This window comes from Corylus avellana, chromosome 1, assembly GCF_965113065.1.
Source record: "Corylus avellana chromosome 1, dhCorAvel1.hap1.2, whole genome shotgun sequence".
NCBI classification, from domain to species: domain Eukaryota; kingdom Viridiplantae; phylum Streptophyta; class Magnoliopsida; order Fagales; family Betulaceae; genus Corylus; species Corylus avellana.
In genome coordinates, this window is record NC_142490.1 from 19,728,732 (window position 1) to 19,741,614 (window position 12,883).

General features: G+C 34.7%; 1 protein-coding gene across 1 annotated transcript; it reads left to right on the forward strand.

Annotated features, from left to right (window-relative positions):
* The first annotated feature begins 1,700 nt into the window (after positions 1–1,700).
* LOC132168625 (putative leucine-rich repeat receptor-like serine/threonine-protein kinase At3g14840) lies at positions 1,701–11,723 on the forward strand. The gene is made up of 24 exons (XM_059579626.2): positions 1,701–2,180; positions 2,360–2,534; positions 2,962–3,033; positions 3,117–3,185; positions 3,268–3,336; positions 3,410–3,481; positions 3,592–3,663; positions 3,774–3,845; positions 3,937–4,008; positions 4,134–4,205; positions 4,295–4,366; positions 5,255–5,323; positions 5,877–5,942; positions 6,820–6,885; positions 6,996–7,031; positions 7,152–7,192; positions 7,348–7,727; positions 7,804–7,999; positions 8,421–8,561; positions 8,658–8,776; positions 8,928–9,138; positions 9,272–9,509; positions 10,372–10,522; positions 10,784–11,723. The coding sequence occupies exons 1-24, from the start codon at positions 2,057–2,059 to the stop codon at positions 11,135–11,137; spliced, it is 3,009 nt and encodes a 1,002-aa protein (XP_059435609.2). The 5' UTR covers positions 1,701–2,056; the 3' UTR covers positions 11,138–11,723.
* The last annotated feature ends 1,160 nt before the right edge of the window (positions 11,724–12,883 follow it).

Below are 12,883 nucleotides of genomic sequence, written 5' to 3' on the forward strand. Positions count from 1 at the left end.
TGGTGCGTTTTGATTGGGACTAATTTGTGTTACAAAAATTTGAGAAAATTTAACGGTGGAGATTTATTTGGCATTTTGATTAACTCAGAGAGTAAAAATTTGAAAAAAAAAAAAAAATTTAGGGATTTTACATTTTTGGCGCGTTGACTTAGGGATTTATAATATATTTACCTTTTTTTATTTTTATTTTTTAAAAAAAAGGGAATAATGGTAGAATGAAATTGAACATAACAAATTGCAGTTGTGTATAAATCTACCCCCACAGTGACATGTGAAGAATAATGGTAGAATAAAACTGAGCCTGACTAGTTGTAGCTAGTTGAGTATAAATCTACCCTAGAATGACTTAAACTTGGAATTCTTGACTTAAACTTTACTCTTAACATTCCTATACAAGTATCAAAAAAGGACATCAAATAAGTTGCCTCCCAATAAGATTTTAACATATTCTAAAAGTTGTGAAGACTCTTTGTCCTATCCACTAGACAATGAACACTTTTTTCTTGTAGTTTGATAGTTGTAATTACTATATAAATTATTACATATTCTCTATGCAACTAGATATTTTAGGTTAGTGATATGCAGCACACTGGCGTGTATGAACAGTTATGTACGCCAGTGTTAAAATATTTTATTCTTTTTTACTGTTTAAATAATTATTTAATTATATTTTATAATTAAATAACACTGGCGTGCATGACTGTTCATGCACACCAGTGTGCTGCATATCACTGCTCAATGTTTTAAATAATTTTTGACATACACAATAAATAGGATATTGATATAATAATATTATTTTTAACACCGAAAAATCTAGCACTTGTCGCAATAAATGATTGGTTCATGCATTATCCCTCTTTTTCGTTGGCAATTGTTGGACGCAACTGATTTGTTTACTTCTTCAATCAGATCTAGACATGTTTTTTTACTTTAATTTCTAACATCTCCGGCCGGCCGACACACAGAGGAGTATCATACAAGGAATCCCATGCTTATCAATTTGCATCACAAACATCTCAAACTGTAGAGTTACGGAAAATTAAGCAGTTGAAAGCAAAATAAGACAAGGAAAATGCGTCAATAAAATCGACCATGCACTGTCTGTTGATGTCACAGAAAGCACAAAGTTGTTCAACTTTAACGGTAAACGTTTGACTCAAAATTAAGCAGATTCTTAATAATGAGTTCTACTCAAAATTTGTTTCAAATCAATTTATATGGAGATAGTGTTTAAGAGCTTATATACACATAGTTACTTAAGATCATAACATTCTATCATGCTTTGCAGCCGAAGTCCGCATCAAATCACTCTATCGACACTCACTCGATAGCCTTTTTGTATTTGGTGACTCTACTTATCTATCTATGAGTATTCAATGCCTATACATACTTGTCGCCTCTTCTATCTCATACTTGACAATTTATGTCCAATCTTATTCTTAATGGATGACTTTGATATCAAATTATACAAACTTCGGATAGAGGTGTTTGCAACGACAAGGTGTCTTAAGAAGTCGTACACATATTATTAAATTTTTTCTTTTGGTCTTTTACTCTTTCGGTGCACTAGGAACAAGCCACGGCTTCTCTCGCTTTTCTTTTGTCAAAAAGTCATCGTAGCCATTATAGCCATGGGTTTTGACGTGCTGAATCCATATATATATATATATATATTCCTAATCTGTTGAATCCTAGTATGTATGGCCATGGCTTCAGCTCAGGAAAACCTTGGATAGAGAGCATTTGCCATGTATAAAATATTCATAAACAATCTAGTTGTTTCTTCTCTTTCAAACTTTGAAGTCCCTCTATAAAAGCAATAGCGTTAATTAGTCAAAGGGGCGGTCATACTAATCCAAAACCCAGATGGATTGTAGTCGACATAAACAGTCCAATTGGCAATTTCTACTAATCAACGGATGCGACAAATCTACGACGACCAGCCAAAGGTTTTCAAAGGAAAATTCAACGATTCGGTGATGCTATATATGTAAACATATCTGCATCTCCATGCAAGTTTGAAAGCAAACTAATTTGTTGATTCGTGGAGGAGAAGATGGCAAGCCCGCCTTGTTTTCCAAAGACCACCTTAAGTTTTGTCGTGTTTTTAGTGCTGCTCATGTCCATGGGAGCAAACAGATTTGTCAAAGCACAAGCAGGGCGTCTTCCGGATGATGAAGGTGCTTCCTTTTCTGTATATGCATATGGGTTTTTCTTTTTCTGTAATCTCTGGATTGAAGTTTCTACTTAAGGAAGTTTACAGCAACAAAACAGACAGAAAACTAGCATCAGCTACAGCTAATATCTGGGTCTTAGAGAAACAGAGCAAATAACTGTTTGATGTATTTGATGTGTGCAGTGGAAGCCCTTCGAGAAATTGCTACACAACTGGGGAAGAAAGACTGGAATTTCAGTGTAAATCCATGCAATGACTCAAGCTGGAGAACACCATATTCAAATGAGAGGCCATTGTACAACAATACTGTCAACTGCAATTGCTCCTACCCTGATGGTGTATGCCACGTGGTTCACATGTACGCTCCCTTCACTCACATAATGCCAACTTTATTCTTATTGAAGTTTCTTATTATGATGGTTAATGGCAAGAAGCAATAAGTTTATGAGTACTTTACCAGTTGATCCTACCAAAAAATAGTTGAAGTGGCATGCTTAATCTATTCTTGAATTTTGTGGTTCTCCCAGCATAAGACACAGTGGTTCTCTCAGCATACTCAGCTGAAGTGGCTTGCTTAATCTATTCTTAAATTTGTTTGTTAGTTTTAATTATGATTGATTTAAGGTTGGATTGAGCATGCCATATCAACTGAGTATGCTGGGAGAATTCAAAATAACATTTCTCTTAATATTGTCCGTATTTCTTGAGCAGGGCATTACCTTTTTTATATAAGGAATTTGTAATCTATCATCTTTTTTATTTTTCTTCTAATTTTTGACATACAGATTTCTTAAAGGGCAGGATCTTGCTGGTACGCTTCCACCATCACTGGTGAAGCTACCCTACCTTAAGGCAATGTAAGAAGAGCTTCCAATTATTTATTTTTCGTCTTATTATTATAAGCTTATATAGTAACATCAAAATTTTCTCTTGTTGATAGTGATTTCAACAGGAACTACCTCAGTGGTACAATACCACGGGAATGGGCTTCTACAAAGTTGGAAAATCTGTAAATGACTTGCTAAACTTTCTTGTCCAAGGTTAGCCAGTAAAAGCTTACTACTGAACCTGATGGAATGAATCAAGTGCAGGTCCATCAGTGCAAACAACTTATCAGGGCGTATTGACTACTTGGGAAAGATTACCACTCTTAAATCTCTGTATGCTCTGGATCTCTATATTAAAATTTCATTTGGTTTAGCCCTGCTCTAATCTTGAAGGACTGTATTTCAGGACCATAGAGAGCAACCTGTTTTCTGGACCTGTTCCCACTGAGCTTGGGAACTTGGTGGACTTGGAGAAACTGTTAGTGTTTCTTTCTTCCAAATAACATTTCTAAATTCTCAATGATTTTTGTAATAATTTAATATTAGAGTTAGTTGAACCGGTCTTAAGTTTTCATTTGGTGACTGCAGCATTCTTAATGCTAACAATCTCACGCTAGAATTGCCTGCCACTCTCACTAATCTAACCAAATTACAAGAACTGTAAGTGGTCGTAACCTTTTCCATTGCTTTATTAGCAATAACTTTAGATTTTTTCTTGAAAATTTTTCAGCTATTTTACTCAATCTTCTTTCCATTTGGCCCATATGCAGTAGGATTAGCAGTAACAAATTCAGTGGAAGAATGCCAGACTTCTTTCGAAGCTGGAAACAACTTCAGGAATTGTATGTGGTTTTTACTAAAATGCTATGTAAATCTCTTCTACCTGGAATTTTCAGGTGTAATCTGAATCCATTGGAATTGTGTTCTTAACAGAGAGATCCAAGCTAGTGGTTTTGAGGGGCCTATTCCTACCAGCATTTCTGTTTTGAGTAATTTGACCGAGCTGTGAGTTCTGCTTTCTAATTTAACATTTTCGAGTGCATAATCTCTATGATACATTCATGTGATTTTAAACTAATAAAATGGTTGCTGAAGACGATAACAGTTCTTGATGATGCAATTCTATGCAGAAGGATTAGTGACTTACTAGGAGAGGGTTCATCTTTTCCGCCATTACAAAACATGAGAAGCCTGGTAAAATTGTAAGGCATTTTTATGTTGTAAAATTCTCTGCAGTTGGAATAATGTACCTCTTGTTGCAACACTTACATGAAGTTTGTTTATGGTTCAGGATGTTGAGGAGTTGCAATATCTCTGGACCAATCCCTGCATATATCTCAGAACTGGCACAGCTGAAAATATTGTAATTATTCTGTTTATTCTTCTTTCTATTTGAAGTACATGGAGATTAAGACCTATAATGATATTTACATTGACATGTGTGGACTTATCCTGCCGGTGGGGCTTATTGCAATTTGATAACGTGCTAAATGCTAATATTTCGTATTCATTGAAATTGGAGACATTTTAATGTTAGCCTGACAAAATTGAATGTAGTATTAGGTGTTAGGATTTCAAGAGATAGGATGGTGTCTGCTTTATAATGGATGTGACTTACAATGCCAAGACAGAATGTAGGCCTAGATTAGTAAGATAATGAAATTACATCTCACTAGTTTGGTATGACATGAAAGCCTCTTGCATTTTCAGAGGTGTTCTTGATAACTGAGAGATTTTTACTACATAAACCACACAATACACCCCATGCTTGTTGTGGAGGCCGTGCAGCCACCCCGATGCACATCCACTCTAATCCTTTTTTTTTTTTTTGAATAATAAGTTAATTCCTACCTGCAAAAGTTACGCTCCTGTCTTGGTAAAATATTTCTTCAATAAGGTGTGAATTTTTCAATAAAAAAGGTGTTTTATATTTTGATAAGCTTTTTATGTTTTGAGTTGTTTTTTCCTGGATTTCTTTGCATTTCCCTTTTAATGTATTGAAATTATTATCTGACCTTAAAAAAGGGTTCCTTGCCTAATCAATTCATTTGATCAAATTTCATTCTCTTTCAATTCCCTTCCTCTTTAATTTTTGTTTTCTCTCAACCTTATAAAGTTGCCCACAAAACACTCTCATTTGGGAAACACACATATCCCTTATGTTTACCATGTTCACTGGAAAAATTATTTATAATTATATGTTCTTATGAGATCTGTTTTTCTTTCTTTCTTTCTTTTCTTTCTTTTGCAGAGATCTCAGCTTCAACAGATTGGAAGGAAAATTTCCAGATTTTGGAGTTCTAACAAGCTTGGACACCATGTAAGCAATCTAAATTCACGAGGAAGGCTTACTTACAGCATGATGCCTAGGGGCCTTGCTAGTGTGTTTTAAGCTTGAATACAACATTGACTTACTTCCTAAAACAATTCAAAGGTTTTTGGCCTTTACTTTTTAGATTTTGCGTAGATGACCGTAGCTAATAGCTTAAGCTTTTGGTACACAGTTAATTTTTTTTTTCCATGTAACAACTGCAATTCTATATAAGTTTTCTTTTCTATGAGAAAAGTTAGCGCAGCAGCTAGTTTAGATACGAAATACTTTGAACAAGAATTACTAGAATACAAGTAGGCACATATTGACACAGTATTTACCTTTAGGATTGTAGCTTAACGAAGCGATGAGGCAAAAGTTTTAACCCTCATCCACTTGGAAAGAGCTATTATGATAACAAGTCACGTCTGAAAGCTTCATACATATGGAATCAGCTCACAGAAGTTTAGAATTTAAATATTTGTTTTCTGTATGAATTTGTTAAAATTGTAACAATCTGAAGGTTTCTAACTGCAATGTGATTTTGTTGATCACGAGATAGATATCTGACGGGCAACTTGCTTAGTGGACCTATTCCAGAATGGATCAAGAGCAGAGATAGCCGCTAGTATGTTCTCCATCCAAACTTCTACATTAATTTTGTGTGAGATTTCAATGCATTTTTGTATTACACTTATTTTGGACAACAAAAGCATATTCATTTAAGCTGTTAACAAGATGCCTTATGTTAGGAAGAGAATCACCAAGGGAGTGAACAAAGAGTATATTAATATACGACACCACTCTATCCCAAAAGCCTAAGCTAATGGGTTTAGAGTCCACTTAGGTATATTAACCACTCACTCTTTTTATATTTTCTCAATGTGGGAGACAAACCTTACAAGTCCACTTACAACAAATGTCTCTCTCATTTGTGAGTCTCTTCTCTATTGACCCAACTCCCCCTCAAGTGTGAGTCTTTTACAAATCCAAGATTGTCAACTATAACTCAAGAGCGGAGCCAAATCCTTTTACCGGAGTCAAACTAAACACGTCAAGCCAAAACACTCGTATTAGTAACTACATAAGCTAACCATGACTCTGATATCAATGTTAGGAAGATAATCGATAAGGGAGTCAACAAAAAGTACATTAATATATATTTTTGAACACCACTCTAGCCCAAAAGCCTAAGCTAATGGGCTTGGGTTTATTTAGGTATATTAACAACTTACTCTCTTTATATTTTCTCAATATGGGATACAAACCTCATAAATGCACTCACAACACCATATATATCGAGATACATATACATGAAGTCCTACTGTGGATGGTGCTTCATCGCATGACCTCAGTAGGTGCCAGTTGTGGGTGAAATGGTCCCATTTTGCTGTCAACTTCATTTTCATCTTCCTCCATGTGGTATCACCTAGAATGAGTGTCAATTTTTCATTCCATTGTTTGATGTTTGTTTTTATATCTGACAAGTTAACCCCATTGTGCAGCCAAATAGACTTATCTTATAATAATTTTTCTGCGAGCTCTGCACCAAGTACTTGTCCAGACACCCTGTAAGAAATTTTTCCCTCTTAACAACAACCTACTTGAGCATTACAACTTTGCTTTCTTCATCTTACTTGTAATTTGTATTTGTAGAACTAACTTGTTTGTAATTCAACAGAAATTTGTTTAGAAGCTTTTTTGGATCAGACAACTCGTAAGCATCTAATTTGTTAAACTTCTAAGAAGCAGAAGCCTGTTTTTTATTTTTTACATTTTATTTCAATTTTGTTTTTTACATGCTAATTCTGCTTCTTTTTGCTACATTTTAATCTAGAATACTTACAGAGTGTCTGAAGAATAATCCATGTTCAAAAGGTAGATCTGTTAGAACCAAAACAGAATTTATATTTCTTCAATTATCGATCAATCTTTTATCCTGCATAGCAACAAGATTAAACTATCAAACATAATTGAATATCTCTTCTACCATGTTTGGTTGCATCTAATTACCTCGAAATGATACTCTCCAGACCAATACTCATTGCATATAAATTGTGGTGGAAATGCAACCACCATTGGAGACATCAAATATGAAGCAGATTTAGAGCCGGGAGGTGCAGCAAAATTTGTTGGTAGGAAACAGGATACTTGGGGCTTTAGTAGCACTGGAGATTTTTGGGATGTTTGGAGTACCTCAAAGGACTATGTAGCAGAAAATGTATCCAGGCTCAGAATGAATGACTCCCAATTATACATGAATGCACGTCTCTCTCCTCTTTCTCTAACATATTATACGCGCTGCTTGGCAAATGGAAATTATACTGTGAAACTTCATTTTGCTGAGATAATACTCCGAGACAACAGATCTTTTTACAGTGTCGGAAGACGGATGTTTGATGTTTATATACAGGTACAGGTAGTCAATCAGATTGTTTTTCTTCTTTGTATGCTATAGAAGATAATTTAACTGAATTACTTTGTCACAGAATGAATTGGTGCTGAAGGATTTTGATATTGAAAACGAAGCACAAGGAGTTGACAAAGTAGTCATTAGGAATTTTACAGCAGTTGTTAAGTATAAAACTTTGGAGATTCGCTTTTATTGGGCTGGGAAAGGGACAAAAGATATCCCAAAGAGAGGAACATATGGTTCTCTTATATCAGCTATCACCATAGACTCTGGTAAGTAACATAGGTTATATCTGTGTTCCTTCTTTAATATCAGGAGACATTACTTATCTATGCCACTCTCTCTATCTCTCTGTATCTCATACTAAATATTGAATTTCTCATTTTCCATGTCTTCTGCTCTGGGAGTAGATTGACAAAAGAAAAGATGTTTAACATATGGTGGATGCAGCCATCCCCATAACTATTGGATGCAAAATAAAAGACTTGAAAGAAAGTTAATGTGCAGCTTGGTGGAAGAGTTATCCAGATTTTTGTCTTAAACCTTTATTTTGTTCTTCTTTATTAGTTAATCCATGTCTTGAATCATCGAGATAAGTATCTTCTTTTACACTAGATTCACCTATATCTACTACAGACAAAAGAAAAAAAATGCAGTCCTACAATCACTGTTCTTTGCTATATTTTTCTGCAGATTTCAACCCTCCCGATGACAGAAAAAAGAAGATACTCATTGGGGTTGGAACTGGAGTTTTGGTGTCAAGCCTTGTTTTCATGATTTTAGGAATTCTTCGGTGGAAAGGCTGTTTAGGAGGCAAGACATCGAGGGAACAAGGTAATGTAGTTCAGATATGTTAACTAGTTAGTGCACCCAAGCAGTCTTGTAATGTTGAAGATGCAGTCCAACATCTTAACGTCATTCGTTTTGCAGAGCTGAAAGGATTAGATCTTCAAACTGGTTTTTTTACCTTTAGACAAATTAAAATTGCCACAAACGATTTTGATGCTGCAAACAAGCTTGGGGAAGGTGGCTTTGGAGCTGTATACAAGGTAATCCACTATTACATCATTGTCTTCTATTTTTGTATGAAAGCATTAAATATATATTTTTTCTTCTCTCTTTCACAACTTTTACTGGTCCGTTACATTTTCTGATAGAGTTTATACATAACCAATAATGCAAATTATACTTTCAATGCAGGGCACATTATTAGATGGTACCATAATTGCTGTTAAGCAACTTTCTTCTAAATCAAAGCAAGGAAATCGAGAGTTCGTGAATGAAATAGGAATGATTTCTGGTTTACAACATCCGAATCTTGTTAGACTGTATGGATGTTGTATTGAACGAAACCAATTATTGTTGGTATATGAATACATGGAAAACAATAGCCTTGCACATGCTTTGTTTGGTAAGATTTGTGTTTGATCCTTTGCATGTATATTATATTGATTTTAAAAAGAATAGGAATTGAATGGCATGAATCATATAGGTTGAACTATAATTTTCAATATCATTGATTGAGCTATATACACCAACTCCAGGTCCAGAGGAAGGCAAAGTGAAATTGGACTGGCCTACAAGGCATAAAATATGTGTCGGCATAGCAAGAGGTTTGACTTTCTTGCATGAGGAATCACCACTGAAAATTGTTCATAGGGACATCAAAACTAGCAATGTACTACTGGATAGGGACCTTAACCCTAAAATTTCTGATTTTGGGTTGGCCAAGCTCGACGAAGAGGAGAACACCCACATTAGCACCCGAGTTGCAGGAACTATGTGAGCCACCTTTATCTCTTTCCTTCACGTTGATATCAAATTTTTCTTCTGTACTTTTCATACAAAATATGCATCATAATGTCTCTTAAGTCAAGTTTCTCTGCTAATAGTAAATCAGAATAAGGTGAAAATTGAAGCCTCCATAAACGAGTTTGTGTATGTGTTGTAGGAAAAGGTCATGGCTTAAGTATTACTAGTAGGTTGTTTATCTTAGCCAACGGCATTTGCATTCTTATTAGTATCCCTACTTCACAAATTCTTTTCTAAGCATGATGCACTTAGCTATGATCTACATACTTAATACTTAGTTTACCTCAAGCTTATATGCAATTGAGTAACAGCACAGACTTTTCATAAAACAGAAACTTTAGAATGCATCTGGAAATCTGGTTAGTCAAAACTTTTTAATTTCATATTTTTTATTCTACCTCTAATTGTTACTCTCCTCCTTAAACAAGGAGTAAGCAATATACAGAAAATTGTATTTATATGTTCAGGTTTCCCCGTATGGCTAATTGTGCATGACTTCAACTAACAATTTGCAAGGGCACATATCAGCAACAGATACAGTTGGTCCTCCACCAAAATCAATATTAAGTGCATTTGTCGAGGCCTGTAGTTGTTAAGAATTCTAACTCTTCTTTTTGTTCTTAGTTGAACTTTTCACTCTTTCAAGTGCAACAAACTTGTGAGAGATAATGCAAGCTTTATTGATGGCACTGATTGCTTGCCAAGATGTCAATAAAATCTCTAAGATGGGAAATCCAGAAGCTAAAATTATTTTGTTATACAGTTGTATGATAGTGAAGCCTGTAGCCTCTGACCAGTGAACCCTTACTAATAAATTAATCTTTTTATGCAGAGGATACATGGCACCAGAATATGCATTATGGGGCTATTTAACATATAAAGCAGATGTATATAGTTTTGGAATTGTTGCATTGGAAATTGTTGCTGGGAAGAACAACACGAAATTTCGACCCAGTGAGGATTTTGTGTGCCTTCTAGACTGGGTAAGATAGGTCTTCGTCAAATTTTTCTTATACATGAAACCGAAAGCATAATTTTGAGCCCTGATCGATCATTTAATGGCATCTCTATTTGGCTTTGTCATTATATTTTCCTATATCATAGATATTCATCAGAGTTTCAATCTGCACACTAGTTTATCTTCATGGAAACCAAATTGCATATGGTGATCGCATTACGCATATCAATTTGCACACTAATTTCCGATCTAATGCTAATTTATTTCCTTTTCCATTCTTAAATAGGCCCTTGTTTTACAACAAAAAGGGAACTTGATGGAGTTGGTGGATCCAAAGTTGGGGTCTAACTTCAGTAAAGAAGAGGCAGTAAGAATCATTAAAGTAGCTCTCTTATGCACTAATCCATCGCCAACACTTCGACCCACGATGTCTGCAGTAGTGAGCATGCTTGAGGGCCGAACTGTTGTTCGTGAGTTGATCATGGATCCAAGTATTTATGGCGATGAGTTGAGGTTTAAGGCTTTAAAAGACCTGTTTGATCAGGTCCTAGGACCGGCCTCAAGCGACACTCATAATCTCGTTCACTCATCAGATTCCACATGGATTGGCTCTTCTAGTACATTAGCAAGTCAATCTTAATTCAAAGTAAACTGACTTCCTGGTGATGAAAAGTTCTTGTTTAATGCTAAGAAATTATGTTGAATCCTCTGGTAGGAAAGTATTTGTGTTTGGTTACTTTTAAGAGTGGAATATATGAATATTTGAGGAATAATATGTAGTTTCCTAATCGTGTAGGGAGTAATATGTAAGCCTCATAGAAGAAGGCCATGTGTCCTGGTGAACAAAAGAAAGACGAGAAATGCTATACTTGCCAAATTTGTTTTCTCAAAATTGGTTTCCAAGTGAAGTTTCACCATCTTATAGTACATTTAGTACATTTTTCATAATAATCGATCTCATAAGATGGTGACATATTATTTGAAAACTAACTTTTAGAGAAATTTTTTGGTAAATGTACAGTTACGGTGTTTAGTTGAAGGTAGAACTTAGAAGACAATGTACAAATACAAAGACCACGAATGTATTTTGTTTTGTAAATGTGCCTTCGTGTATTAATGGGCTCAATTTGTTTGTTAGCACTTGGTATAAAAAGCTCATTGTAGAGGTGTCAAGAACCTTGACCCAGTGTTTATTTATTTCGTAAGTTATAATTTTTATTTTTCAATTTTTGTCCCCCATGAATCAAAATCTTGGCTCCAATGCTGGACATACATTTCGCTCTCTATATCATTGACATGGTCACATGTGCATGATGCTATTGATGAATTTATGAAAGATATGGTCCATTCTATTCCTGAATGGACCATGCCATTTGGCTAATTTTTTGTTGACAATTTTTTTCTTTAAATTAGGTTTGAAGAATTTCTACTAAATTGAAATGAAAAGAAAAGACTGGAATGGAGCTAATGATAAAAGTTAAACCATTTAAGGGTTGTTTGACACGATTAATTTAATGGGTTGTATTCATGTCCACCCATATATAGTATATTCACAACACGACACTATACAAACTCGACTTGCCACCCATAAGTTAAACCACTTTTTGAAGCCAACTCACCTAGCTAAAGTTTTTGCACAACACAGTTTAGGGTGCGTTTGGCACGGTAAAATTGTGATTAGGACTATATAAATAGAGTCCAAATGAGAATATTTTTTTCCTAACAATTCCTACCACCAGTTCTCAATATATTCTCTTAGTCCTTCATAGGATTTCCTTCCATACGATCATCAACCAAAATTCTACAGAAATGGTTATTCCATTAGAAAATATCTTGTAAGATAAACCAAATTTTCTAACTTCTTTAATTTTAATTAAAAATTAAAATAACCATTCCATGTACTAATCGTAAACTTACCAACTTTCTTTTTTTTTTTTTTAATCTGATAAGATATGTTGTTGATCCTTATAAGAGAGCCAATTTACCAACTATTTCAAGAGACAACTTCTAAATAGAAGTTAGCCTTTCATAAATTGGCTCTCTCTTATAAGGATCAACAATATTTCTTATCAGATTAAAAAAAAAAAAAACAACATATCTTACAAGCTTGATAGGACTTTTGGCTCTAACCCTGTAATCTTTTGCTGGCACCAATGGCTTCTACCATAAGCCTCAAGGAGCTGCCTTTCCAACCAATGTAAAGGTCAACAACATCAAAACGGTCCAACTTGATCCCACAATGCTTGTGTTATTTATTTATTTATTCAAATTGTTTAGAACTCGTTGGATTTCATTAAAAAAAAAAAAATCTATGTTTGTTATTTTCTTTTTTTACCTTTTGTTTTACATTTTCAAGTGAAAGATATTAACAAATAATTTAAGGCAC

What these genes read in the sequence shown, in the direction of transcription:
- LOC132168625 (XM_059579626.2), top strand. Translation starts at nt 2,057, where the DNA reads ATGGCAAGCCCGCCTTGTTTTCCAAAGACCACCTTAAGTTTTGTCGTG. An exon ending in TTGGTGGACTTGGAGAAACT is followed by an intron (nt 3,482 to 3,591) that starts GTTAGTGTTTCT and finishes TGGTGACTGCAG; the next exon opens with CATTCTTAATGCTAACAATC. An exon ending in ACCCGAGTTGCAGGAACTAT is followed by an intron (nt 9,510 to 10,371) that starts GTGAGCCACCTT and finishes CTTTTTATGCAG; the next exon opens with AGGATACATGGCACCAGAAT.